The following is a 27,859-nucleotide window of genomic DNA, read 5'->3' as shown; positions in this document are numbered from 1 at the left end:
CTTTGGGCTCGGGAGGGGCGCTCATCATGCTCCTCACATTTTGATTTGCATATCCGTCCGATCACCGGTGCCTTCTGGTTTCTTGGTTTGCATTAGCGGAAACAAATGTGTGTGGCAGACATATCCTTGTTTCTTGCGGTTTATGCGGTGTTTGCCGAGTGAGACATGATCCGTGGCCAATGCTCTCCCTTGAAGTTAGGAGGTACCTTTACTAATTAACTGACAATTATGGCCTTTATTGGTTAAGTTTTTGAACAGTATGTCGGGCTCATAAGCACAAAACAAGCTCTCATCGGGATGGTATGATGTTGATTGAAGTAATGGGGATTCACTTCTCTGGAGGAGAAGGTCCAATTGTATGGCAATGCATTCTGGTTCTTTGGGGTTAGGATATACAGTGGGGAGAACAAGTATTTGATACACTGCCGATGTTGCAGGTTTTCCCACTTACAAAGCACGTAAAGGTCTGTAATTTTTATCATAGGTACACTTCAACTGTGAAAGACGGAATCTAAAACAAAAATCCTGAAAATCACATTGTATGATTTTTAAGTAATTAATTTGCATTTTATTGCATGAAATAAGTATTTGATACATCGGAAAAACAGAACTTAATATTTGGTACAGAAACCATTGTTTGCAATTACAGAGATCAGACGTTTCCTGTAGTTCTTAACCAGGTTTGCACACACTGCAGCAGGGATTTTGGCCCACTCCTCCATACAGATCTTCACCAGATCCTTCAGGTTTCGGGGCTGTCGCTGCGCAACACAGACTTTCAGCTCCCTCCAAAGATTTTCTATTGGGTTCAGGTCTGGAGACTGGCTAGGCCACTCCAGGACCTTGAGATGCTTCTTACGGAGCCACTCCTTAGTTGCCCTGGCTGTGTGTTTCGGGTCGTTGTCATGCTGGAAGACCCAGCCACGCCCCATCTTCAATGCTCTTATTGAGGGCAGGAGATTGTTGGCCAAGATCTCACGATACATGGCCCCATCCATCCTCCCCTCAATACGGTGCAGTCGTCCTGTCCCCTTTGCAGAAATGCATCCCCAAAGAATGATGTTTCCACCTCCATGCTTCACGGTTGGGATGGTGTTCTTGGGGTTGTACTCATCCTTCTCCTTCCTCCAAACACGGCGAGTGGAGTTTAAACCAAAAAGCTCTATTTTGGTCTCATCAGACCACATGACCTTCTCCCATTCCTCCTCTGGATCATCCAGATGGTCATTGGCAAACTTCAGACGGGCCTGGACATGCGCTGGCTTGAGCAGAGGGACCTTGCGTGCGCTGCAGGATTTTAATCCATGACGGCGTAGTGTGTTACTTATGGTTTTCTTTGATACTGTGGTCCCAGCTCTCTTCAGGTCATTGACCAGGTCCTGCCGTGTAGTGCTGGGCTGATCCCTCACCTTTCTCATGATCATTGAGGCTCCACGAGGTGAGATCTTGCATGGAGCCCCAGACCGAGGGAGATTGACTGTCATCCTGAACTTCTTCCATTTTCTAATAATTGCGCCAACAGTTGTTGCCTTCTCACCAAGCTGCTTGCCTATTGTCCTGTAGCCCATCCCAGCCTTGTGCAAGTCTACAAATTTGTCCCTGATGTCCTTAGACAGCTCTCTGGTCTTGCCCATTGTGGAGAGGTTGGAGTCTGATTGAGTGTGGACAGGTCTGGAGACGGCTTTGCGGTCGGTCTTTGCGGTCTTTGTGGTCGGAGACGGTCTGGAGACGTCTTTTATGCAGATAACGAGTTCAAACAGGTGCAGTTAATACAGGTAATGAGTGGAGAATGGGAGGGCTTCTTAAAGAAAAAACTAACAGGTCTGTGAGAGCCGGAATTCTTACTGGTTGGTAGGTGATCAAATACTTATTTCATGCAATAAAATGCAAATTAATTACTTAAAAATCATACAATGTGATTTTCAGGATTTTTGTTTTAGATTCCGTCTTTCACAGTTGAAGTATACCTATGATAAAAATTACAGACCTTTACGTGCTTTGTAAGTGGGAAAACCTGCAACATCGGCAGTGTATCAAATACTTGTTCTCCCCACTGTATGTGTTATGATTGACCATATGCTTCAGCCTTCGGGCTAAAGTGCATGGTTATGCTTATGAGACAGTCTTCTTTGACCATGTGCTTTTGGCCATGGGGTTGGTGTACACATCCCAAGTTATCTTTACACGTTTTGATTTTTTTAAACCGTTTTTGCATAAAATGGTGCTTCCATAAGAAGCAAATAAGCTCAAAATCTGGATAGATGGCTCCGAATGATTGTTTTTTTAGCCAATGACCACCACAAAAATCTATTATTGGGTGAACCTGCTGAGGCTTCCAGGTCGGAAGCGACGCTATGGTCTGCGCATGTACACGATTTCTTATCCATTGGAACAGGGAGGAGTGTTCGTCATGCTCCCGACTTTTTGGTTTGTATATCAGCCCGATCACTGGTGCCTTCTGGTTTCTTGGTTTGCATTAGCAGAAACAAATGTGTGTATGGCAGACACAAGCTTGTTTCTTGCGGATTGTGCGGTATTTTATGATTGAGACATGATCCTTGGCTCTAATGCTCTCCCTTGAAGTCAGGAGAGGTACCATTACTATATATATATATATATATATATATATATGATTATTATTATTATTATTATTATTATTATTATTATTATTATTATTATATATATGTATATGGGGCAGTCATTAAGTAACCTTAAAATATTTTTCACAACCTGTTTGTTGTATGTACGTGTGTAACAACTGTTATTTTTTTTAACACAATCTCCATTGCGTTCAATGCATTTTTTCCAGCACTTTACTGAGGCCTGGATTCCTCTAGAAAAAAGAAACTTTTCGCTGCTTGTGTAGCCATTCGTGCACCGCCTCTTGGACTTCGTCGGATCGGAAAGTGGTTCCACCAAGCGCCTCTTTAAGTGGCCCAAAGATGTAGTAATCCAGAGGTGCGAGGTCTAACAAGTAGGGTGGATGAGGAAGACACTCAAAATGCATAAATGAAATAATTTTATGCATAAATTTATGCAGTTTCTGCATCAATGAAAATTCACAGAAACTAATGAAAAAATACCCTTAACCAGATGAAACACAAAAAGACACAAAAGTATAAAATAAAATAAAATTAACAGCATCCTGAAGCTTCTGCTTATCAAAACAATGAAAACTTGAGTATTTATTTTTCAAAAATAATGCTCTATCAAAGCTGACTCATAAACACTTAAAAACCTTGTCAATTACTTTGTTGAATGAATGTCTTACTAGTACTAAATCCAAATTTGTATATAAAGTTGAAAAAGCAAAAAAACCCAACCGACTTCATATTGAGGCATATAGTATGATCTAATCCTATCGAAGAACTCTAAAGTAGAATTAATGCTCCAGAAAGTGTTTTCCCAGAATTCTTATCAATTGCTAAACAATATTTCATGAACTATTCCCTAAAACAACTTGTAACCCTGAGTTAACTATAACTGATAATTGTTTGGTGGAACACTGCTTGGCACTCGCTATAGACTTATACTTGTACGGGTTCTTATGAAGCTTCGGGATCCAGAAAAACCGAGGAATACAAAGATTTCCCTTTTTACATTTAATACTGAAATGATTAACTAAAACTTCCTGATGCTCAGAGATAATGTCCTAGAGCGACTTAGGGCAACGAACATATGTGCTATTTCCTATACTAGTGAAAGTAACCGTATTAATGCTTAACTCTCTTAATGAAACCTCCACATAAAACTTTTTACAAACCACAACAAAATTATTAGCAGCCTGATCTGCTGGAGCTATGACGTACCTATCATGTAGATCCCGAATGTCTTTACGAACACTCGGCTTGTTCAACATTGGTTTAGACCGACCCAGTGAAAGCAAGCCCCAACTACTAAAAAAAAAAGTTTATCCTATTTATCAGGACTTCCACAACTCCGTTAAACCATGCATTGGAACTGTTTACAAATAACTTAAACTTGGTGCACATTCTGTGAAATAAATGCAGCTCCAAGGTTGCGTTAGTGGTTTATTTCTATATTTATTTCTCATTTTCATCGGATCCCTAATTATTATTATTATTTTTGTATACAAGATCGAGGCTCGTGTAAGAGCTAACATTAATCACAAAAAAAAGAAACGGACACATAAAAAAACATATAATAAAGGGTGCAGGAGACAAGATGGGGAGAGAGAGGGAAGCACACAAGTACAACAGCAGAGAACAGGGACATCGGGAGATCTGTGGGAGGGAGAGGGGTTGGGGGGAGGAGGCATGGGAAGGGGGGCAGGGAGAGAGGTATAAAACACCTGGACACTGCTAGGACTTCCAGGAAAGAAGTCGGTATTTCAGTAAAGTGGATCTGGGGTGAATTACCGGGGGTAGAAAAGATCAAGGTTTTGGATGGGGGAAGAAAAGAGATGGTGGTGAACAGCTGTTTTAAAGACCTGGAGGGAGGATTTGCTGAATAAATCACAAATTAAGAAGTCGCGGATATTATCAACTTTGGGAGGAGACTTCTTTGTAAGTACCCAGCTACAAAAAGTTTCAATCAAAAACGAACACGTCATACAAACCTGCTAAACTCCAGAGAATATTAGCTAAGGCTTGTTTGGAACATGACCTCAGAGGAACATAAAAATCATAAAAACCGTTCTTTCATAAAAACCTTCAAGTCTATCAATTATCTCTGAAATTTCCATTTTCAAATTTTCTTTTCATTTTCATTTCAAAAATTCCCATTTCACCCAAGTACCTTGTACCCTGTCATTGAGGGCCAAAGGATAAATCACACATAGGGTTCTAATCCAAAAGTCTTCTTTGTGCCATAGCTCAACATTACACTCCTCTTTGTTATCAAAATCATTAACATTAACAGAGTCTATAACTTGAATAGAACAACGACTAAAATAATTCCCAAACTCATTGAATTGATTATATAAATATGCCTTAATACCAGACAATACACCAGAACCATGCCCATTCAAACGTTGAGGTGAACATTGAGAAGTTTCACCAACATATTGCAATCCACGATCTCCATAAGTGAGAAGATAAAGAATGCACTTTGATTTACATTCAAACAAACATTCACAATCAACAACAAAAGTCTTACTTGTGACATGACAGCCAAAAGTTTCACAAGGTCTAAAAACTTTATAACACAAACATCCAGAGGAGTTACACTTTTTACAGCTTTAAATATTTGACAAAACATACTGACTCATTCTGACACTGTATGCTTTTTATTACTAAAATATATATATATATGTGTATGTGGAAGAGGGGGGGGGGGGGGATCCATAGCTAGACCGTGGTAAAGGTAGTATGGTCTGTGTGTGTTGAGTAGCGGTTAGATTGACAAGTAACAGAGACGTCTCAGGTTAAGACCTATTATGCCTGTCAGGACATGTATCAGAGTCCGTTATGAAATTTCTAACCACACAATCGTAACGCAGATTTATCAACACGGACTTTAGACAGTTGAACTAAACAGTATACTACGAAAAACTGCTCTAACTGTGTGAGGATCTTTTTGGGACTCCTCAAAATCAAAAACATGAAAAAATATGCATACATATAAGGTATATATATATACACAAAGAATTAAGTTAAGCACCCCCCCCCCCCCCCCGTTGTTTTACAGCCTCGCACATTACAAGTTTGTTGTCGTCAAAACAGTGTAATATACCCATGATATTGCTACATTTTCTGGAGAAGTGATATTATGGTCACATAAAAACATAACAATCATGCCGTTTTCAATATTTTATTCTGAATAATTTAAGGTGAAATTTTTTGGGAATTTTAGGCATATTTTCACCTCAATTTAAGTATGGAGCTATAGGTCCATCACGGACAGTGTGGATGACGTTTATGTTTTCTAACGTACAGTCATTGTTCTGAGAAGACCTCTAGCGATCTTTGCGTCAATAACGTGTGTAGGACCCACGTGATCGGATCACTGACTCAACCAATCACTTTTTTTCACTTTGATCACTCAATTTCATCAATGGATAATTGCTAATGTCATACCAATCATTATTTGATCTCACATACCTTAGAATATATGCCAATGTATACATATACACAAAGAATATATATTAGGGGGTGCTTACCTTAATTCGTTGTGTAGGGGTGCTTAACTTAATTCTTTGTGTATATATTTGAGAGATTAGATACATACAGTGGCAAACCCTGTGAGGGGTCTTTTCTCTTTTACCAAATGAAATTTTCAAAACTTTTTGTAGATAAAACAATCAAAGCTAGTCTATCACAGGCCGGTCACACACTATTTACGTCATGATAAATTGTTTTTGACACCGATGACGTCATCCCAACAAGTGTTAAACCTACCTCTGATATCTTGAAAATATTCTTTCATAAAGAAGTAAATGAAAAGCTTCAAACAAACAGGTCACAGTGGCCCTTAAATTCCACGGCATCTGTGTACCTGAAAGTAAATCAATCTGAATCACTTGGCAACTTCAGTAAGGGGCAGGTAAAAAGCTCAGGATAAAAAGTTTTGCATATTCTGCAAGTTGAGCGGTTCTTCCGTTTGAATGAACTAAGTTGACGAGTCCATAAAAAAAGATCCTGGCACACCTCCACAGCCATGGCAAGACAGGAATGTTGTGTCATGATAATGGAGGTGTATTCAATTGTCTGTCCTCCTTCAGACCTTCCTTATCCTGGTTATTCTCAAACTCAGTTTAAGTGGATCATTGTGCAGTCAAAAGTTCGATCAGGCAGCTTTTCCAGCGATTACTGGAATATCAAGCATGGAATTGTGATCAAGATTGGGCAACTTTATTTGTAGGATGAGCAGGCCCAGGTAAGCTATTGGGCCATTGGTATTGGGATATTGATCTTGGGGTCTTAATCAAATGATTATATTCTTGGAATGTAATCTCTTTGTAGGTGAACTCTCGATACTTTGGCTCATTTCCTTGGTTACATATGGTACTTGTGAAACGTGCGGATATAACGTGCTTCCTTGTAGTGATTGTGGGTAACAGCGTTACGGTTTGACTTGCGTCCGATTTATCACACCACTGTGTCACCATACCGGACATCTCGACATCTCATGTAATAGGAAGAGCTTCCTTTTGTGGTCGCCTGGAAGTCCTTGTGGGCATGAAAAATAACAGCTTTTCACAAAATATAAAAAATGAACGCACTGTGGTCACAAATTGCGACGCAAAAAAAAAAAATATATATATATATATATACAGATATAAGTCGTTGTTTTATTCAAATATCTATTTTAGGGGGGTCAAACCAGTATCCACTTTGACCCCCCCCCCCCCCCCCCCCGTAGACCTCCTCAGACTTCGATTTTCTCAGTGTCGTGAAAAATCTTTGGTACATCACGGGTGATGAAGGTTATGGTCAAGTTTCATCGAAATCATGTGTGTAGTTTCAGTGGAAAAAGTAAATTCCTATTCGGGGGGAGGGGGGGGGGGGTCAAACCTGGATCCACTTTGACCCCGGTAAACCCCCTTAGACCCCGATTTTTTTTAAATGCAGTGAACTAATTTTATTCAAAACACAACAAATATCATTTGTGCCAATTTGGTCGCAATCCAATCAGCGGTTTCGGAGAGGAAGTTTCAAGTGTTGACGGACGGACGACGTGCAATCGCACAAGCTCCCATGATCTTCGTTCCAGGCGAGCTAAAATTGGGGTTGGGGCAGTCTTGGGGTAGTCAATGGGGGTTGGGGGGAGTTGCCCCCAAAATAGATATTTGCCTTTTTCTCAAAAACTACACAAACAATTTCGATGAAACTTGACCACAACCTTCAACACCCATGATTTGTCAACGTTTGTTCCCGACATTTAAAAGAAATCGGGGTCTAAGGCAGTCTATGGGGGGTGGAGGGGGAAGGTTGCCCCCAAAATAGGTATTTGCTTTTTTCTCAAAAACTACACACACAATTTCGATGAAACTTGACCACAACCTTCAACACCCATAAAGTACCAAAGTTTCTTCATGGCATTAAAAAAAAATCAGGCCTTAATGTGCTGTATGGTGGGTGGGTGGGGGGGGGGGGGGGGGATTTCCCCTCCAAAATAGATATTTGCATTCTTCTCAGAAACTATACACACAATTTTGATGAAACTTCACCACAATCTTCACCACCCGTAATGTACCAAAGTCTGTTCACGGCATTAAAAAAAATCGGGCCCTAAGGGGGTCAATGGGGGAGGGACGGGAGGTGGGGATTTCCCCCCCCCCAAAGTAGGTATTTACTCTTTTCTATAAAGCTACACACACAATTTCAATGAAACCTGAACATAACCTTCACCACCCGTAATGTACCAAAGTCTGTTCACGGCATTAAAAAAAATCGGGCCCTAAGGGGGTCAATGGGGGAGGGACGGGAGGTGGGGATTGCCCCCCCCCCCCCAAAGTAGGTATTTACACTTTTCTATAAAGCTACACACACAATTTCAATGAAACTTGAACATAACCTTCATCACCCATGATGTACCAATGTTTGTTCAAGGCATTAGAAAAATTGGGGTCTGAGGAGGTATACGGGATGGAGGGGTTTCCCCCCAAAATCGGTATTTTTTGTTTGTTTGTTTAAAGTCTGTTAGTATGATTTTAGTTATGTTAGTATGATTCTACATGCTGCCCTGTCTTCTAGCAACCATTGAAATTGGTTTAAAATACCTTTAGTCAGTGTAGTATACTGTTTATTCTACCAGGTGAGTGCCAGGGGTATTGCCCCTATTTTTTGAAAGTTCAAATATGGTAACCCTACTTTATTAATCCACAAACAAAACCTTACAGCTTCAGTGTCATACTTTGAATTCCAATCTACTTGAGGGCATTCCTGTTGTGCTTCACTTTTTTCATCCAAAACCCAAATTTAGTTTTCCTTTACCAAAACATTATCATTCCAGCTTTCCCGTAATAAGTGGCTGTTTCAAAAAAACGTTCCATTTATATGACAAATTTATTATAAATGTTCATGAAGTCTGTTCCTTTTGGCCTTCAACTCTGAAATTTTCAGGGCATGAAGAAACCCATCAACTCTTCTTTTGAAAAACATCGACTCTTCTTCTTCTTCTTCCAATACTATTTTACTGTCCCCAATACTCCTTTACTGTCCCCAATTATTCCCACACTGTGGGGTCAGCCAAGGGGGAATGATTCTGGTCCAAGTCTTTCACCAACCGACTAGCTAGGCCAGACATTCGACTCTAGCCGATTTGAACAGTACCGTGAAATGGGGTGAATAGGGACAGCAAGGTGAATAGGGACAGCAAGGTGAATAGGGACAGCAAGGTGAATAGGGACACAAACTGAAAAAAGTTCGGAAACCTTTTTCGTTGAAAATTGATAACCATACTGATTTGTTGATATTTGGGTTGAAAGTGTTCTCTTGTTTTAAAAAAAAGCAACTTATAGTCCCTATTAACCCCATATATGGGTTAAATAGGAATAAATAGGATTTTTATGGCTGTCCCGATTCACCCCGTTTTACGGGTGAATAGGGACAGTCACTAATACAAAAAAATAATCAGCAAGAAACAATCCTGAGTTTCCAACTTATTGCTAAATTGAAAGCTCAGATGGATGCACATAATATGCACCCATAATATAAACCACGGAGCCAATGAAAAAAAATATGGGATAAAAAGTCTCTCCAAACTGTCCCAATTTCTTGATTATTATTTTTTTGTATTAGTGACTGTCCCTATTTACCTTGCTGTCCCTATTCACCTTGCTGTCCCTATTCACCTTGCTGTCCCTATTCACCTTGCTGTCCCTATTCACATTGCTGTCCCTATTCACCTTGCTGTCCCTATTCACATTGCTGTCCCTATTCACCTTGCTGTCCCTATTCACCTTGCTGTCCCTATTCACCTTGCTGTCCCTATTCACCTTGCTGTCCCTATTCACCTTGCTGTCCCTATTCACCTTGCTGTCCCTATTCACCTTGCTGTCCCTATTCACTTTACTGTCCCTATTCACATTGCTGTCCCTATTCACCTTGCTGTCCCTATTCACCTTGCTGTCCCTATTCACCTTGCTGTCCCTATTCACCTTGCTGTCCCTATTCACCTTGCTGTCCCTATTCACCTTGCTGTCCCTATTCACCTTGCTGTCCCTATTCACCTTGCTGTCCCTATTCACCTTGCTGTCCCTATTCACCTTGCTGTCCCTATTCACATTGCTGTCCCTATTCACCTTGCTGTCCCTATTCACCTTGCTGTCCCTATTCACCTTGCTGTCCCTATTCACATTGCTGTCCCTATTCACCTTGCTGTCCCTATTCACCTTGCTGTCCCTATTCACATTGCTGTCCCTATTCACCTTGCTGTCCCTATTCACCTTGCTGTCCCTATTCACCTTGCTGTCCCTATTCACATTGCTGTCCCTATTCACCTTGCTGTCCCTATTCACCTTGCTGTCCCTATTCACCTTGCTGTCCCTATTCACCTTGCTGTCCCTATTCACCTTGCTGTCCCTATTCACCTTGCTGACCCTATTCACCTTGCTGTCCCTATTAACCTTGCTGTCCCTATTCACCTTGCTGTCCCTATTCACCTTGCTGTCCCTATTCACATTGCTGTCCCTATTCACCTTGCTGTCCCTATTCACATTGCTGTCCCTATTCACCTTGCTGTCCCTATTCACATTGCTGTCCCTACTCACCTTGCTGTCCCTATTCACATTGCTGTCCCTATTCACCTTGCTGTCCCTATTCACCTTGCTGTCCCTATTCACATTGCTGTCCCTATTCACATTGCTGTCCCTATTCACATTGCTGTCCCTATTCACCTTGCTGTCCCTATTCACCTTGCTGTCCCTATTCACATTGCTGTCCCTATTCACCTTGCTGTCCCTATTCACCTTGCTGTCCCTATCCACCTTGCTGTCCCTATTCACCTTGCTGTCCCTATTCACCTTGCTGTCCCTATTCACATTGCTGTCCCTATTCACATTGCTGTCCCTATTCACATTGCTGTCCCTATTCACCTTGCTGTCCCTATTCACCTTGCTGTCCCTATTCACCTTGCTGTCCCTATTCACCCCATTTCACGGTATTTTGTAATTTGCCCAGTACGCAGACAAATCGAGGATAACTCACCTACTCTTTTCTAAAACCACCAAGTACCAATGAAAAGCACAGACAGAAGGGTCGTCCAGCTAAACCAATTGATGGTGTACACATTGATACCTCGACCTGCACGCAGAACACCAGGATGGCAGTTTACATAGCCGGGTCAGAATTCGAACCCGGGCTAGACGGTTCAGAGGCAAATATGCATACCTCGACTATTCTGCCAACTCGACGTAAGCAATCAACATCATTTTGTTATTCATTAATTTGGTAAATCCTGGGTTAAACAAGCACAGCCAGTCAAAATAAAATCCCCTTTTGTACGACATCACTGGAAGTATCTCCAACCAACAAGACGTTTTTCCATATGAAGATAATTGTTCCAAAAATAGGAAAAACTGTCAACACGTTTTGCCTCTTGTTTTCCAGTCTCGTTACGTTAGGGAATGGAATGAATGTTCAGAGGTTATCTTCCGTAACTCTCAAAGTTACATTGTTGTCATTTTTTCTGCTCGTCTCCGCTGAGTTGACAGCAATGGAACCACCGAGCACACTCCTCATCAGAAGCAACTGTCAACGTTATGATGATGATGGTCATGTGCTGGACCTTGATCCAATGATCCATCGTCATGACTGTGGCTCATTCCATTGAAATGTGTGCATTCATTAAAGGTACTGCAAGTCATGAAGTTGTTAAATGTTGTAGTTGTGGCCATTTTATCTGCTACTGCTGTGACAGGTGGGGTATGAGTGCTTGGAGATGTTACCCTGGAGTTACCTGATCTTATCACACCCTGGCAGATAAATTCCATGAGATGTCAAATTGTTTGTTTTTATTTGAAGTCAGAATCCAGAAATTATAAGTAACATATTATATGAAAGTTATATATTATTATACGAAAGTAAATTGATCCAGTGGTGCCCATTATCTCCAGGCCTAGTTCGGCAAGGAATTTGTCATTTGTTCAGGGTACCGGTGATAACTCACACTCTTCAGGAGAGCCACGTCTCCACCCACCAGCTAATTCCATCCGAGGAACAACTCCCCCGGCCTACGAAGCACCAATCGAACAGTTAATAGTCGGATCGGGAATCAAACCCACACTAAACACCTCAAAAAGGTAAGTGTGCTAGTTCTACACCGTCCTATTGGACAATATTGTGAATATATGCATGAAATAAACAGGTAAGCAGGTGAGTATGATCATTAGCAGAAAGTTCATTGCCCAAAATGGCTTCCTCTCAAAACATAATAAATCGTAAAATCATAATAAAGTACAACATGGGCAGTAAAGAATACCTACATGGATAAACGAGAGCAAATAAAAAGAGGATCCACGTCGATGATTTCGCAGCACGTGCATAAAGGAGAAAAATCACAAGTGAGGGACCAGGATGGTTAACAGAAATGTTCATAAGCCATATCGAATAAGGAGAAGCAGCCAAATCGAGTGACCTCGATGACAATAATAAGCTGTGAGGCCTAGTTAACATATGACAAGTCGGGTGGTTTTGAGCACAAAATGGCAAGGCTCTTCGAATGTAGCGGTTCATTTTTAGCCACGTCGCAGACGCTGCTAATAGAGTGCCCTCTGCTGTTGTTGTTGTTCTTCTTCTTGTTCTTGTTCTTGCAGAGAAGACAAAACCTCAAAGCTCCACCCATTCTGGGAACCATAGCTCCACCCATTGTGGGAGAGGCTTCATATAAACAAATATCCACCATTTTATTAACTCGCATAGCTTTGAGGCCTGTTTTGTAGGCCCGTGGTGTCTTCCTCTCTCACACAGTTTTATTTCAAATCAAATTCGATATATCATTTCATTTTTCACAGTCGCTAACATAGTTTTAGACTCGGTTGAAAAAAAACGGGAAGAAAATCCGATGAAAGTTGCCCTTTATAGAATGAAATGAATTCTCAAAGGCCTGTAACTTCAAGTCCATTGAGATTTTTTTTTTTATCGCGACATGGTCAGTCATACACCGCCCGAAATAACAGACGGGAAAATGCCGAGATATATTAAAAATTCGTCGCCACACACGGGAAAATGCCGAGATATATTAAAAATTCGTCGCCACACACGGGAAATTGCCGATATATTTTCACTTTGCACAAAAATAACATCAAGTAATCGAATCAATAGGAATGTCCTGTGCCTACAACATCGACGTTATAGGCACAGCTGCATCTAGGCATTGTGTAACATCGACGTGGCTTTTGTTTTAATTAAAACTTTTTGTACTTGTTAGGGCTAAGCTGCTGATGGTTTAAGAAGTGATGGTCTGCTGTTAGGGTTTAAGAAAACATCTCTTATGCCACTACAATGTGAAAGAAAATGGTGTTAGCCCAGAGCTCATCACCAAATAGCTACATAGAGTGTAAGACCGCTGTTGGCTAGAGCGGGCATATCCAAATAACCGTCAAGATGGTGTAGCAATAGACGAGGATTTACTCGTCAGATCCTCTGAAGACATGAATGCCATTCCTGGACTCAACTCAGTATTAAGTCAGGTTCAGGTTCAGGCCTCCCCCGGAATGTTCAAAAGGTTCAGGCCTCCGCCCCAACACCGGGCTCAGGCGGCTCTCCATTGGTAAATTCCGCAAGCCATTGCACTTTCCAATTCCCTGTGTGTGAGAAGGAAATCAGACAATTTAAATGATAGAAAATGGAATGATAGCTTATGGATGTGGATCCTATTGAGAGTCGAACGAATAGTTATAGTTAGGGATGAAGAAGAGGCAATAAGTTATTGTAGCAAGTGCATGCAGACCGTGCATTTGGTGATGAGCATGGTACTTGCAGGTGCTGATGAAGAAGTGCTTACCGCGTCAGAGTGCATGTGGCGCAGGGGTCTCACCATGCTGCTACTGAGACTCCATACTTTAGTCTTGTGCTTGAAGGCTGCGCGGACCTAGCAACGGTGCAGGAAACAGGTTAGTCACCATGAAGATCCAAATTCAGTTTGAATTTATACCTGTAATATGGGTGGAATCACAACCTTAGTCCTTCATTTATTTAATAAGATGTGCACCGAGTCATGACGAGGTCCACACAGCACTATTGCAGAGGACTAAGATGTATTTTCTGCAATTATTACAATTATTACAGCCTGGTGTTGGCTTAGCAGTTTGGGTGCAGGTTTGGGATCCTGGGATCCTGAGTTCGAATCCTGAGCGATCGCTGAATTAACGCCAGGGGGGTTGACTCAGCCTGTCATCCCTCTGAGGTCGGCAAATTGAGCACCAGCTTGCTGGGATGAATGATCCAGGTGTGTACCCGGGTACACCGTATCCCTGCGCATCGTAAGAGGCGACTAAGGGTTGGCGTCAGGAAGGGCATAAAAAACATTGCCTCAAACAGGAAACCATGATTGTCATGGGGCCCGCAAGGCCAACCTCTGCTCTAGCAGGAGAAATGGGCCCGCAAGGCTAACGCCTGCTCTAGCAGGAGAAATGGGCCCGCAAGGCTAACCCCCGCTCTAGCAGGGGAAATGGGCCAGCAAGGCTAACCCCAGCTCTAGCAGGGGAAATGGGCCCGCAAAGCTAACCCCAGCTCTAGCAGGGGAAATGGGCCCGCAATGCTAACCCCAGCTCTAGCAGGGGAAATGGGCCCGCAATGCTAACCCCAGCTCTAGCAGGGGAAATGGGCCCGCAAGGCTAACCCCTGCTCTAGCAGGGGAAATGGGCCCGCAAGGCTAACCCCAGCTCTAGCAGGGGAAATGGGCCTGCAAGGCTAACCCATGCTCTAGCAGGGGAAATGGGCCCGCAAGGCTAACCCCCGCTCTAGCAGGGGAAATGGGCCCGCAAGGCTAACCCCCGCTCTAGCAGGGGAAATGGCCTTAACACGATCATTCATATATTCATTTATATTACAATGTAAGGGTCCCACCCTTCTTTCCTCGATTTATGACATTACTTCTAATTATCAGCAAGGTCATGTAACCGATCATCTCGGTTGATGTGAAATCCTTCCTTTTCTCCAACAGCCATGTCAGATCACTAATTTAAATTCAGACCAAGTCACTCCACCTGGGACGTGTTGCTTCTAATCTCCCAACAATGGATGGAGGCATGTGATGTCAGACATGAGATCAGGGTCGTCTCTCTGGACATATCTCGTGATTTTGATACAGTCTGGCATCCCACCTTGCTCTCCAAACTGTCTGCCTATGGCATCCATGGTCAACTCAATGTGTGGGTTACTGAATTCCTCTACTTTTGGAACCAATGTGTGGCACTCAACGGAATCCTTTCATCTCCTCTCCCTGTCAAGGTTAGAGTACCTCAAGACAGTGTTCTTGGCCCAGTCCTATTCCTGATCTACATAAATGAACTCTCTGAATCCCTTGAATTCTCTTTATCCATTTCCTAATGCCTCCACCCTCTGCTGTGACATCCTTCATCCTTCAGCCAGGCACGCTGCAGTCTTTTCCCTCTCTTTAAACCTTGACAAAATCACAAGCTGGTCAAACACTTGGAACATGTCGTCTCTGTCTCTTTCTGTGTCTCTCTCTGTCTCTGTGTCTCTTTCTGTGTCTGTCTCTCTCTCTCTCTCTCTCTCTCTCTCTCTCTCTCTCTCTCTCTCTCTCTCTCTCTCTCTCTGTCTGTCTCTGTATCTGTCTCTGTCTCTGTCTCTCTCTCTGCAAAAGGACCATATGACAAACCTCACATCTACGTTCTTAACAATCCTCTTGAGGAAGTTCAATCACTCGAACTCCTGGGTCTCACTATCAGTCATGATATGTTTAGGGCAAATCACATTTCAAAGTTGGCCTCCAAAGCCAGTCACTGACATCCTCTGCCGTAGAAAGGTCTTCCTTGGGACACCTGAACTCCTATCCACCTATAAGGCCTTCTTCTACAGATTGATGGAGTATTGCTCTCACCTCTGGGCTGGCTCACCTGCCTCACACCTTGCTTAGCTTGATGGCGTGGACACCAAGGACTTGAGCACATGGTCTGCTTGTATCTCTCTTCTTCCCATACTGCCAAAATCCAGGCTAACTGCCCACCTCCACTCATTTATTTTTTCCACCAACTTCCACAATCTCTTCAATCTCAGTCTTTGCTCCAGGTCTACAAGACAGCTGTTCTCCACCATCACAGATCATCCCCTATCCAAAACCATGATCTTTTCTGCCCCCATTAGCCCTCCCAACCACAGCCCCAAGCCCACCGGATAGAAAGCAATGTTCAGCGTCACTGTACTGGGTGTACACTCTGGGGGTCATGGGTCAAGAATAGCTGGAAGATCGTCCCATGACCAAACATGCCTTCAAAGGGTCAAAGAGGTCTCCGCACGGCCTAGTTCCATCCAGTCGATGCCCGCCACGTTCAATCACCGCAATCTATACATCAAAGATGGTTTCCAAAACGCACAACGAATGCAGAGGATGAGGCAACCTGCACCCAGTACATCACAACCAATTTGTACTCTTATGGCAGAACCAACACCAACAACCAACAAATTCATCAACCAAATGTCTCCTTTTTATCCAAAAAGATGCTCAATGCCTCCTAGCCAATGGTGAAACGTCACTCTCAGGCTCTCAATGTGATGTTCGTAAAATTTGAATCTCAGCTTGTTTCACCACCTCGTGGTTTTGTTATCACCTTCCTCCTCCACAAGCTGGGTGGAATGTAGTTTAACCGGTTTCATCCCTGCACAGTTCAGGCACCAGTCGTGTATGGACATTTCATCTGTAATCGGAATATCAGGGGAGAGACTCCCTAAATACCTAAATACTGTATCGAGTCCTTCAATGGGTTTCCATTGGGGAGAGCCAACTCGTCACCAGGTCATAAACATGTTTTACCTCATTTATCGAGTCCTCTCATTCTACCGAAATGGTTTTGGTTGAGAAAAAGACAAAAGGCAGACAAGAACACTTGGGTGTGCGGACAAAGACAAGATTTACCTCCTTAGGCAACGCAGTAAAACAATGAAAATGTAATAAACATGCGTCATATTTTTACTGGAATACATGATTTACACTCGTAATGGTGCAACCCTTAGTTAATAAGACTCTTCAACACCTCGTTTAACCTCATCCGTTTTTACAAACTCCGATGTTTTCTCATCATACATTTGAGTGACTTCACCTCTGAGTTCAGGAGGCAGTGAAAGAGGAAGATGAAAACACCCTGATGGGGAAAATCGTGCAATTAATAAAACAAAAAGGAGGAAAATAATTGTTATCATATTCTGAATTGTATATAATATAGTATTTTTGTATGTTAAATAACGTCCTAACGTCAGGGGTTATGGAAACCTCATGGAATTATGTGGGCTACCTTTACTAGGATTGTGTGTACGGGGAGGGGAGAGGAGGGCGGGGTCGGGCTGGGAGGGGGGAGGGAGGGAAGAACCTGGAATATAAATAAATATATAATAACCATTTAATGTAGATAATGAATAATCACCAAAATAACATTGATTAATGTAGCAGAGCACGGTATCAAAAGAGTACAATTCCATTTTAACAAATGTATCGATGAATAAAGTCTGGTGTAATGTTAATGGACCTAAAGAAAACAGGAAGAGGTTAAATTTAATGTGTTTTCTTATTAAAGGGGGTGAAGGAGCGGGGGAGGAGAGAGGATTTGTGGGAAATATTGTTAGCTTGGATGTACATTGTACATGTATGTGGATGTGCAATGTATATGTATGTGGATGTACAGTGTATATACATGTGTGTATGTAAGTATATTGTCATTTTAAATATAGATTGAAATTCGCGACCTTCAAAGTTAAATGCATTAAGTTATTAATAATAATCAGAAAAAAACTAAAACAAAATGAAATACATGGCAGGATGCAATTCCAAAAAAACAACCAAACAAGGTGGGAAGGAATGGTAAAGAAGGAATGAAACCACAATACCACACCGCAACCCTTTTACGTTTGCCATCATGAGATATTTTGACATTTTTTGTCTCATCCCAGAGGGGATGTGAGACTATTGCACGCCCCTGTCTACATATCTTGTGTGTGTGTGTGTGTGTGTGTGTGTGCGTGCGTGTGTGTGTGTGTGTTGTTGGTCGTGATCTCCATGTACAGATTTCAGAAGCTGGAACGGAGCCCTCCCAGGTTTCAAAGTATCCACCTGTGTGTGTGCAGGTGTGTCCATGTTATTATTTTTTCACTTTAAAAATGTTTCCTCTGCAACTGCTTGTCTGATCGATGCAAAACTTTAAACATAGGAGGGACTCTCCATGGAGAATATTTTATTGATAACTCTGATGTCATGTCACATGGTACGGCAGCCATATTAGATTAAAGGTAGAAATTTGGACATAATTTTCTCCGAAGCCGCTCAACGAAAAAAACCTAAACTTAACATATGCCATCAACTAACCATTGGAAATATAGGGTGATAACGATGCTGTCATCAGTGAAGTGGTATTCCAGCTATAATTGGTTGAATTGAAATCCTGATCCGAACAATCTTAAACTTTATATATCTGATCTATGACCCGATGTGAGTGAATAATTAAATTTATGACGTTTATAACCCATGCCAAGAAACTATGTGACATACTAGAGTGCATGGATACTCTGGGTATATGGGCCATAATTGTAGCGAGTTCAGATAATGATGGTATTTTTGATCAGAATGAATGTGTGAGGCGAGACTGCGCTCTGCGAGTGCTGTTCTAGTTGTTATAGGTGGCTGTGTGGCAATAGTAACAATTGTATTAAGATGTCTCTGTGAGAGGGAGTTTTACATTTGTAGTGTAGATTGGTGTAAATGTATTTTATTTGTTGTGGGATTGCCACACTGCATAAACGATCCTGGTGTCATATTGTGATGTCATTCCCACCTTGTCATTCATTCATTCCTCAATAAGTATGACATTAATTAATACCTCCGCCACTAAAGGTGGATGGAGGTAATGTTTTCACCCCTGCTTGTCTGTCTGTCCGATTGTGAACAAAATATCTCAAAAAGATGTGGACGGATTCGGACGAAATTTAGCAGAGACGTAGCGTATGTGACAAGCACGAAATGATTAGATTTTGGTGAAGATCAGGATCCGGATCCGGCCAGTAGAATTTTTAAAGTGATTCTTCAACATTGGAAGATAGGGCCAAAAACGATACATAGCAGGATATCTCACAAAGTTATGGACGGATTTGGACGAAACTTCTTGGACCGGTTGGGTGTGTGACGAGGAAGAATCGATTCAATTTTGGTGAAGATCCGGATCCTGATCCAGCTAGTATAATTTTTAAGTGATTCTTCACCATTGAGTGATACGGCCAACCAGGTGGAGGTATGCTCTCCACTGAGTGCCATTCGAGTTTTACATCAAATGGTCAAAGATCAAAGTTGCATAAAATATCAACATGTTAGTCATATCAATCTGTCAGTGACCCAATATATCGAGTGTAACCTGTGTTCCATCAAGGTCAATCTCACAAAATTAATTTCCATCTGATTGACTGGAAATTTGAGCAGGGCCTGCATATTGGGTCACTCAAATCTATTGCTTTTGAGGTCAAAATGTCAAGGTCATCCAAAATCGTCAATCTTTTTGTATTTTTTTTTTTAGCTGTTCTAGCATGTTTAGCATACGGAAGAAGAAGAAGTCCGAATTCAAAGCAGACGTGGACGGGCTTTGCATCTACAGATGGTTTATATTTGTTTCTTTTGGATTTTGGTACGAGTTGTATTTACAAGGAACTATTGCATTGATGCTTTAGCTACATTTTTTGTATTTTACGTGCATATATTTTTTGTCTAATTATATTTTATAATACCGTACATTGGTTGTCTTGAATACTTGATGATGCCTTTAGACACACATTATATGGTTTTGTTTTATTTTATTTAGAGATGGATTAATAAATCTGTATTGATGATTTATCATAAAAAAATGTTTTGTTTAATGGCAATTTCATCATTGAACATATTTATGTGTTAATGTTGTCATGGGTATGCAAAATGTTTATTGATGGTTTCAATATTTTTTATTACTTGTGAATTGCCACACAGTTCATCATTTATACAGATCGATCTGCATTCTGCATATGACAATTACATCCTCCTACAGGATCAGTTCATCATGCAAAGGTAAGTGTTGATTTGGGCCATGCAATGACCTCTAAGGAGTCTCACCTGCATTGAATTGAATAAAGCAAACAGGTACTGGAACAGGATGGTGCTTTCATTGACTGCAAGAACTCCAAACAACCATGAGATACCCAAGATAGGCATCAGGACGGCCACTGCCTTGGCTGTTAGGCTGAGTGCATGTGGAAACAAACACTATAACACCTACCATACCAAATACTTAGAAACACACACACACACACACACACACACACACACATACACACACACACACACACACACACACACACACACACACCCTTATGTTTGATAGCTTTTCCTTTTCTCAATATGATCTTCACTGCCCCCCACCCCCTCTTTTGTACTAAAGAGATATGCAGTCACATCACTACTGAGTATTGTTGTCACATTTTTTTTCCACCAAAATTAGGAGCTTGTGGAAGATGTAATCTGGCTACTGAATAGCTGGCTACCGAATATCTGGCTACCGGAGATCTGGCCACCAGAGATATGGCTACCGGAGATCTGGCCACCAGAGATCTGGCCACCAGAGATCTGGCCACCAGAGATCTGGCCACCAGAGATCTGGCTACCATAGATCTGGCTACCGGAGATCTGGCTACCGGAGATCTGGCTACCAGAGATCTGGCCACCGGAGATCTGGCCACCAGAGATCTGGCCACCAGAGATCTGGCTACCGGAGATCTGGCTACCGGAGATCTGGCTACCGGAGATCTGGCTCCTGGAGATCTGGCTACCGAAGATCTGGCTACCGAAGATCTGGCTACTCGTATGGAACAGCTATGTTGTGGTCTTGTCCAAAGTCGAAGTATCTCGATGGATGCTTTCAAAATTTTTGTTACTTTCTTTAGAGAAAGTAGAGCTGCATGGTTTCTCGGTGTCATGGCCCTTGTGAAATTTAATATATTTTTGTGCAGTTCTGCTAAATTGAGAAAAATCGTATTGAGAAAAGGAAATGAAGCTAAGGATTAAATGTGTATATGAGGGAAGGGTTAAAGAAAGTTATAGATTTGGGAGGAGAAAGCAGTTAGGGGAGGGAAGGGAAAGGGTGAAGGTGAGGTGGAAATTCCACTATATTTGTGAACATGATAAGTAGAAGGCCCCAAAGGAAGAACACAAGCTAGCAAATTAATCCTGTTCTTGTGCATTTAAATTCAATTAACTATCTTCCAAGGAAAATTTGATGCTCAGCATGTGTTCCTGAAATGTTCACTCATAGCAAAGAGTTCAGTTGTGACATTGTTCTCCACCAAGCTGTTCATAATTGGTCTAATGTGACTCCAGCCTGACAGCACAATCTAAGAGTGTGCCGACGTGCCGTTATTGAGCGAAACGTTCTGCTGGATGGCTCATTTATGCTTTTCAACATAAGAGGTCTGTTCAAAAATATTTGAATGCCAATCTTAATTGTTAATGTGTGTCCGATCTGGAAAATAACTTGGTGACGCTGGCAAAGTGAGTCGAGAAGGTTGTTCTTACCGGAAAGACCGAAGCTCTCCATGAGAACGGTAATTCTCTGAACTGATGCGGGAGATTATCCGAGTGACTACAATCAGGATGACTATATTCACCTTGGAAAAAAGGTATTCAAACAATAACACTCAGTACCGAGATAACAAGACATCCTGACTTCACGTACTCGTTTTTACTTTCAACAATTGAGCAGTGACCAGACGTGAGAGGAGAAGAAAGGGAGGGAATGCCGGTGTGAGATTACAACAGAAACAGTTGGGACCAGGTGGTGGTGCAGTGGCGGAAAAAGAAGGAAGAGGGAGGATGTTTTGAGATCTGCAGTTCAGAGTAGTATCTGTGTTAATTATTCTCGTCCGATTGAGGTGTTCCAACTCACAGCGATGACACAAAGGGCAGGGGCCACAAATGCCCAGATGGCTCCTCCACTGATAGACAGCCAACAGCTGCAGGAAAGGCTTGGATAGTTAGAAAAGGATTGATCAAAGCATACTAAAATGCACCAGCAAAGCACTAAAACATTATGCACCACTTCACTGTGATGGCATCCCCAAAAGGTAATGGAGATTTGTCATTGCAGGTATTGTGGATTTTTTGATTGTACGACAAATTTTTTTTTCTTTTTTTTTGTGTACTGAATCGAGGCTCGTGAAAGAGCTAACATTTATTTCACAAACAAATCAACCAGACAAACAAAATATATAAAAAGAGGGAGCGGAAGACAAGATGGGGAGAGAAGGGGAAGCACACAAACACAACATTTGAGAGCAGGGAGAAGTGTGGGAGGGAGAGGGCTTGGGGGGAGGAGGCGTGGGAATGGGGGGAGGGGGAAGGCGGGGGGGGGGGGGGGAGGGGGGAGACGGACATCTGGGCAAATTAAATGAACGAAGGCTATTAAGCGAGTTGTTCCTGGATGTGGAAAACAAGGATTTTCCTTATGATTGCCAAAACTTGAAACTCATTCCTCCTCCAATTCCTCCTTTACAAAACTACAGGATCAGAGACAAGGCAATGGTGGTTCTCAATTGTGAATGAAACAAAATAAAACTAATTCTAGCTCTTCCATGAGCATTGCTCATGTATAAACTAGATCACACTCAAGAAATTTCATACCAATCGGATCAAGCGTTCTACTTGCCGATTTGTGACGTCAAAATGAAGGTACCTACTATATGCCATCATCATTAACAGATGTTATTCCCCATGGAGAGTACTTTACAATGAGCCATGTTTCAATTTATTCAATGGAACAGCTTCGGAGATATTGGGTTTTTTTGGGGGGGGGTTTTTTTTTTGTATACAAGATCGAGGCTCGTGTAAGAGCTAATAATACAAAGTGCAACGTTTTTCGGGTTTTCCAAGATGGCGCCAGTACCACGTGGCCTATGATATCATAATTAACATAAAAAATGCCACAGAAGGAGGCGCTCCGATTGTGAAAATTTCGTGGCAATCGGACTAACGGTTGCAGAGAAAACTAATTTTAAAGGGAAAATACCGGAAAAATGCCGGTGGAAGGGACATACATACATACATACATACATACATACATACATACATACATACATACATACACACATACATATATACGGACAGACAAACGCTGTTCCAGACGGCATACCCCTTAGGCACTAAAGCAGCATTATTTTTGTTGGGCATTTTTGTCCAACAAATTTTTGGACAACAAAAAACAATTATTTTTGTTGGACATCATTATACAGACAAACGTAGGACATTATTTTTGTCCATTTTGTCCAGTAAAAATAAATGTGACCAAATAATCAAATACCATCACGTATTGTTTTATTTTGTCCACTTTGTGCAAATATTCTCATCATTTGAGTATAGTAATAATAACTACAGTTTATAGAAACTAAAGAACTTCCAACCTGGAACACCTACATTTGCTACTGTATCACCCCCTCCAAAGTGAAGTCCACTCCACGGTGATGAAAGCCAGTGAGCCAGAAACGCATCCATGGATTGATTCTGATCCCAAAGCATTTTGGCCTGGCATTGTCAAAAAAGGCCTCTAAAGTCTATGCAAGCTGTTCACCATTGTATTGATTTCATACATTGATCTACCTGTCCACCGACGCAGATCGAAACTATAGAATCAACAGCAAGACGAGTTCTTCATTCCATGTAGGCTGACTGATACTGTGGAAGCAGCGTAACAGCTGGAACCGCTTTTTAGTAACTGCACTGTCCTTCACAGACAAATTAAATCCTGAAGTTCCATTTTAACTCTTTATTTTATATATACAGTCACGTGAAAAAGTATGTACACCCCATGTAAAGTTTTGACTTTTTCAACATATTTCAACATACAGCTACTTGATCTTCATTCCAACAATATTGATAGATAAAGGTGATATAATATAACAAATATCATGAAACATTTACATTTTGTAGTCCATTGTATAATTTAAATAAACATAAATGCAAATTTCGCATGTGGAAAAAGTAAGTACACCCCTACATTTATCACTACTTCATATACCTAAAATTAGAATCAGGTGCACCAGCTCAGGTGCAAATGATTAGAACATCGTTAGAGAGGATCTTGGAGGAACCTGTCTTATTTAAATCTCAGACATTTAGTTTGGTTTGCTCTTTGTTGTTGAAGTGTGCGGCGTCACCATGCCCAGATCAAAAAAGCTATCTGAGGCCTTCAGAAAGAAGGTTATAGATGCCTACGAGTCTGGGAAGGGATTTAAAAGGATCTCCAAACAATTTGAAATCAATCATTCGAATGTCCGGAAGATCATCTGCAAGTGGAGAAGATTCCAAACAACTGCCAACTTGTTCAGGCCAGGCCGCCCCAGCAAGTTCAGCCCGAGAGCAGACCGCAAGATGCTGAAAGAAGTCTCTAAGAATCCCAGAATGTCATCACGGGACCTACAGGTAGCTCTTGCCACTGTTTATGTCAAAGTGCACGAGTCTACCATGAGAAAGAGGCTGCACAAATTTGATCTAAATGGGAGGTGTGCCAGGAGTAAACCTTTGCTGTCCAGAAAGAACATCAGGGCAAGACTAAAGTTTGCCAATGAACACCGAGGCAAAGACCAGCACTTCTGGAACAATGTGCTCTGGACAGATGAGTCAAAGGTAGAGCTATTTGGCCACAGTACCAGAAGACATGTTTGGCGAAAACCAAAGACAGCATTTGACCACAAGAACCTGATACCATCTGTAAAGCATGGTGGTGGAAATATTATGGTTTGGGGCAGCTTTGCTGCATCAGGGCCTGGGCAGCTCACTATCATAGAATCCACTATTAATTCTTCATTCTACCAGAGGGTGCTTGAGGTTAATTTGAGGCCATCTGTCGAAAGGTTGAAGCTCAACCGAAGGTGGACCTTGCAACATGACAATGACCCTAAACATACCAGTAAATCCACCAAGGAATGGCTGAAAAGAAAGAAATGGAGGGTTCTGGAATGGCCAAGTCAAAGACCGGATCTAAATTCCATCGAGATGTTGTGGGGGGATTTGAAACGAGCTGTGCATGCAAGAAACCCCTCAAGCATCGCACAGCTGAAAGAATTCTGCATGGAGGAGTAGACAAAAATTTCTCCCAGTCGATGTCAGAGACTGCTAGACAGTTATAAAAAACGCCTACTTGGGTTGTTTCTGCCAAAGAAACTGTTTCTGTTTCTGCCTGCACAAAGTCCTCATATACCACCTATTAGAGCCAAGGGTGTACTTACTTTTTCCACATGCAAAATTTGCTTTTATGTTCATTTAAATTATACAATGGACTCCAAAATGTAAATGTTTCATGATATTTGTTATATTATATCACCTTTATCTATCAATATTGTTGAAATGAAAGTCAAATAGCTGTATGTTGAAATATGTTGTAAAAGTCAAAACTTTACATGGGGTGTACATACTTTTTCACGTGACTGTATATATACGTTTGTACACAGTGCATTCAGAAAATATTCAGACCCCTTCACTTTTTTCACATTTTGTTATGTTGCAGCCTTGTGCTGCAATCGTTTAAATTCATTTTTTCCCTCATCAATCTACACTCAATACCCCATAATGACAAAGGGAAAGCAGGATTTTAGAAAGTTTTGCAAATTTGTTAAAAAGAAAAAACTGAAATATCACATTTACATAAGTATTCAGACCCTTTGCTATGACACTTGAAATTTAGCTCAGGTGCCTCCCATTTCTCTTGATCATCTTTGAGATGTTTCTACACCTTGATTGGAGTCCAGCTGTGGTAAATTCAATTGATTGGACATGATTTGGAAAGACACGCACCTGTCTATTTAAGGTCTCACAGCTGACAATGCATATCAGAGCAAAAACCAAGCCATGAGGTCGAAGGAACTGCCTGCAGAGCTCAGAGACAGGATTGTGTCGAGGCACAGATCTGGGGAAGCCTACAAAAAAAATTCTGCTGCATTGAAGGTTCCCAAGAGCACAGTGGCCTCCATAATTCTTAAATGGAAGAAGTTTGGAACAACCAGAACTCTTCCCAGAGCTGGCCGCCTGGCCAAACTGAGCAATCGGGGGAGAAGGGCCTTGGTAATAGAGGTGACCATGAACCCGATGGTCATTCTGGCTGAGCTCCAGAGATCCTGTGTGGAGATGGGAGAAACTTCCAGAAGGATAACCATCACTGCAACACTCCACCGATCTGGGCTTTATGGCAGAGTGGCCAGACGGAAGCCTCTCCTCAGTGAAAGACACATGAAAGCCCACAGAATCTTGTTTCTCACAGTCTGAGAGTCCTTTAGGTGCTTTTTTGCAAACTCCAAGCGGGCATTCCAAGCGGGCTATATATATATATATATATATATATATATATATATATATATATATATATATATATATATATATATATATATATATATATATATATATATATATATATATATAATTATATATATATATAATTATATATATATATATATACATATATATATATATATATATATATATATATATATCCCAGCGCCCTCTATCGGTACACTCATTAATTACAGACAGCGTCCACTTTTTATTTTTGACCCTTTTTTATTTTTGTCTCTTTTTCATTTTGTCCCATTTTTATTTTTGTCCATTAAATCCGAAGTCCATTAAATGGAGGGCCATTAAATCGAGGTTGTACTGTATTCCCAGATCTGCAACACTCATGCAGCTGGTGTGGAGAAAAACGATCTGGAATGTAAAGATGTCAACCACAACACAATGAAATGCTTATGTGGCACTAAAAATTATATACTGTATACACCTTTCAAATATTTTGTTTTAAAACCAGTCGTATTAAATTCGATATACTGTATGTATATTCTTTATGGAAATGTGTTGTGATGTGTCCACCTTAAAATATATACTTTTGGTCGTTACAGGCCCCTTTTGAGTGTGGGCCCGGTGCCGAGGCGCTCCCTAAGATACCTTGGCCTGCACAAAGTCCTCATATGAACAGGTGCAAGTTGAGACCATTTATTGTTCAGTTCCGTTCCGAGGTCAGAAGGTCTTCAATGTTAACAATGGTAATCAGAGAACAGGATAAGTTCCAGCATTTACTGAAAGTTTGACTCTATTTCTGCATATTGAAGTTGTATTGGCTTTCAGGTCGGACTATTTCTTTCAGTGGAAGTCTGACCACATGGTCACCAATCTAGCGTAAAATATGTTTTCCAACATAACATTAACTCCAACGAGCCAGCCACCTATGATGCATTCGTCGGATCGAAAGGATTAGGGGCCGAGCGAGTCCCTTTGATTAACCACTGCGTTTGTATGTTGGAACCCATCTGTGGATCGGTCCCATCGGCCGATGGGTCTGACCCGTTTGCGGATCCGCAGATGGGCGACCCATCTGTGGATGCACGAGAAATGACAATGCAGACCCATCGGCCGATGGGTCTGCGCCATCTGCGGATGTGTTGTTCACCTTGAAGGAATGTGTATGCATCAATGGTGGATGAGTATGTTTATTTGAACCTAAAAATAAGCAATTGATGTCATAAATGTTTATAAAGCAGTCCGTGACATGTGGTTTGTCGATAACCGTTTGTCGATAAGATAAAAATAAGATAATGTCGCTCCATTTAAAAACGCTGGTCTACTTCGCTGGTGGCACTGGCAGACTCAGCTCTCCATTGTTTATATAGCAATTCCTGGCATGCCTTAATCACCCCAAAGCTAAAGATGAAGGTGTGGCTTCGTAATCGGGGCATTG

At 41.5% G+C, this 27,859-nt stretch overlaps 1 protein-coding gene and 1 long non-coding RNA gene across 2 annotated transcripts in view; one reads left to right on the top strand and one right to left on the bottom strand.

Annotated features, from left to right (window-relative positions):
• Positions 1 to 11,902: 11,902 nt before the first annotated feature.
• ADGRD1 (adhesion G protein-coupled receptor D1) overlaps positions 11,903 to 27,859 on the bottom strand; it is a 75,893-nt gene continuing 59,936 nt past the window's right edge. The window contains exons 19-24 of the mRNA XM_078780366.1: positions 22,031 to 22,097; positions 21,661 to 21,752; positions 20,206 to 20,332; positions 17,186 to 17,227; positions 13,909 to 13,995; positions 11,903 to 13,708 (exon numbers count right to left, since the gene is read on the bottom strand). Coding sequence (XP_078636492.1) covers positions 13,586 to 13,708; positions 13,909 to 13,995; positions 17,186 to 17,227; positions 20,206 to 20,332; positions 21,661 to 21,752; positions 22,031 to 22,097 — 538 coding nt within the window. The 3' untranslated portion in view covers positions 11,903 to 13,585. The remainder of the gene's footprint in view (positions 13,709 to 13,908; positions 13,996 to 17,185; positions 17,228 to 20,205; positions 20,333 to 21,660; positions 21,753 to 22,030; positions 22,098 to 27,859) is intronic.
• On the top strand, positions 12,145 to 20,135 carry LOC144892642 (uncharacterized). Its single transcript, XR_013623845.1, has 3 exons — positions 12,145 to 12,205; positions 18,144 to 18,203; positions 20,083 to 20,135. It is a non-coding gene; the product is annotated as an uncharacterized LOC144892642 (long non-coding RNA).

The sequence above is a fragment of the Myxine glutinosa genome, chromosome 6 (genome assembly GCF_964187855.1).
Source record: "Myxine glutinosa chromosome 6, kmMyxGlut1.1, whole genome shotgun sequence".
In the NCBI taxonomy this organism is placed as follows: Eukaryota; Metazoa; Chordata; class Myxini; order Myxiniformes; family Myxinidae; genus Myxine; species Myxine glutinosa.
The sequence above is the reverse complement of the archived record's forward strand: the minus strand, read 5'-3'. Positions and strand labels throughout refer to the sequence as shown.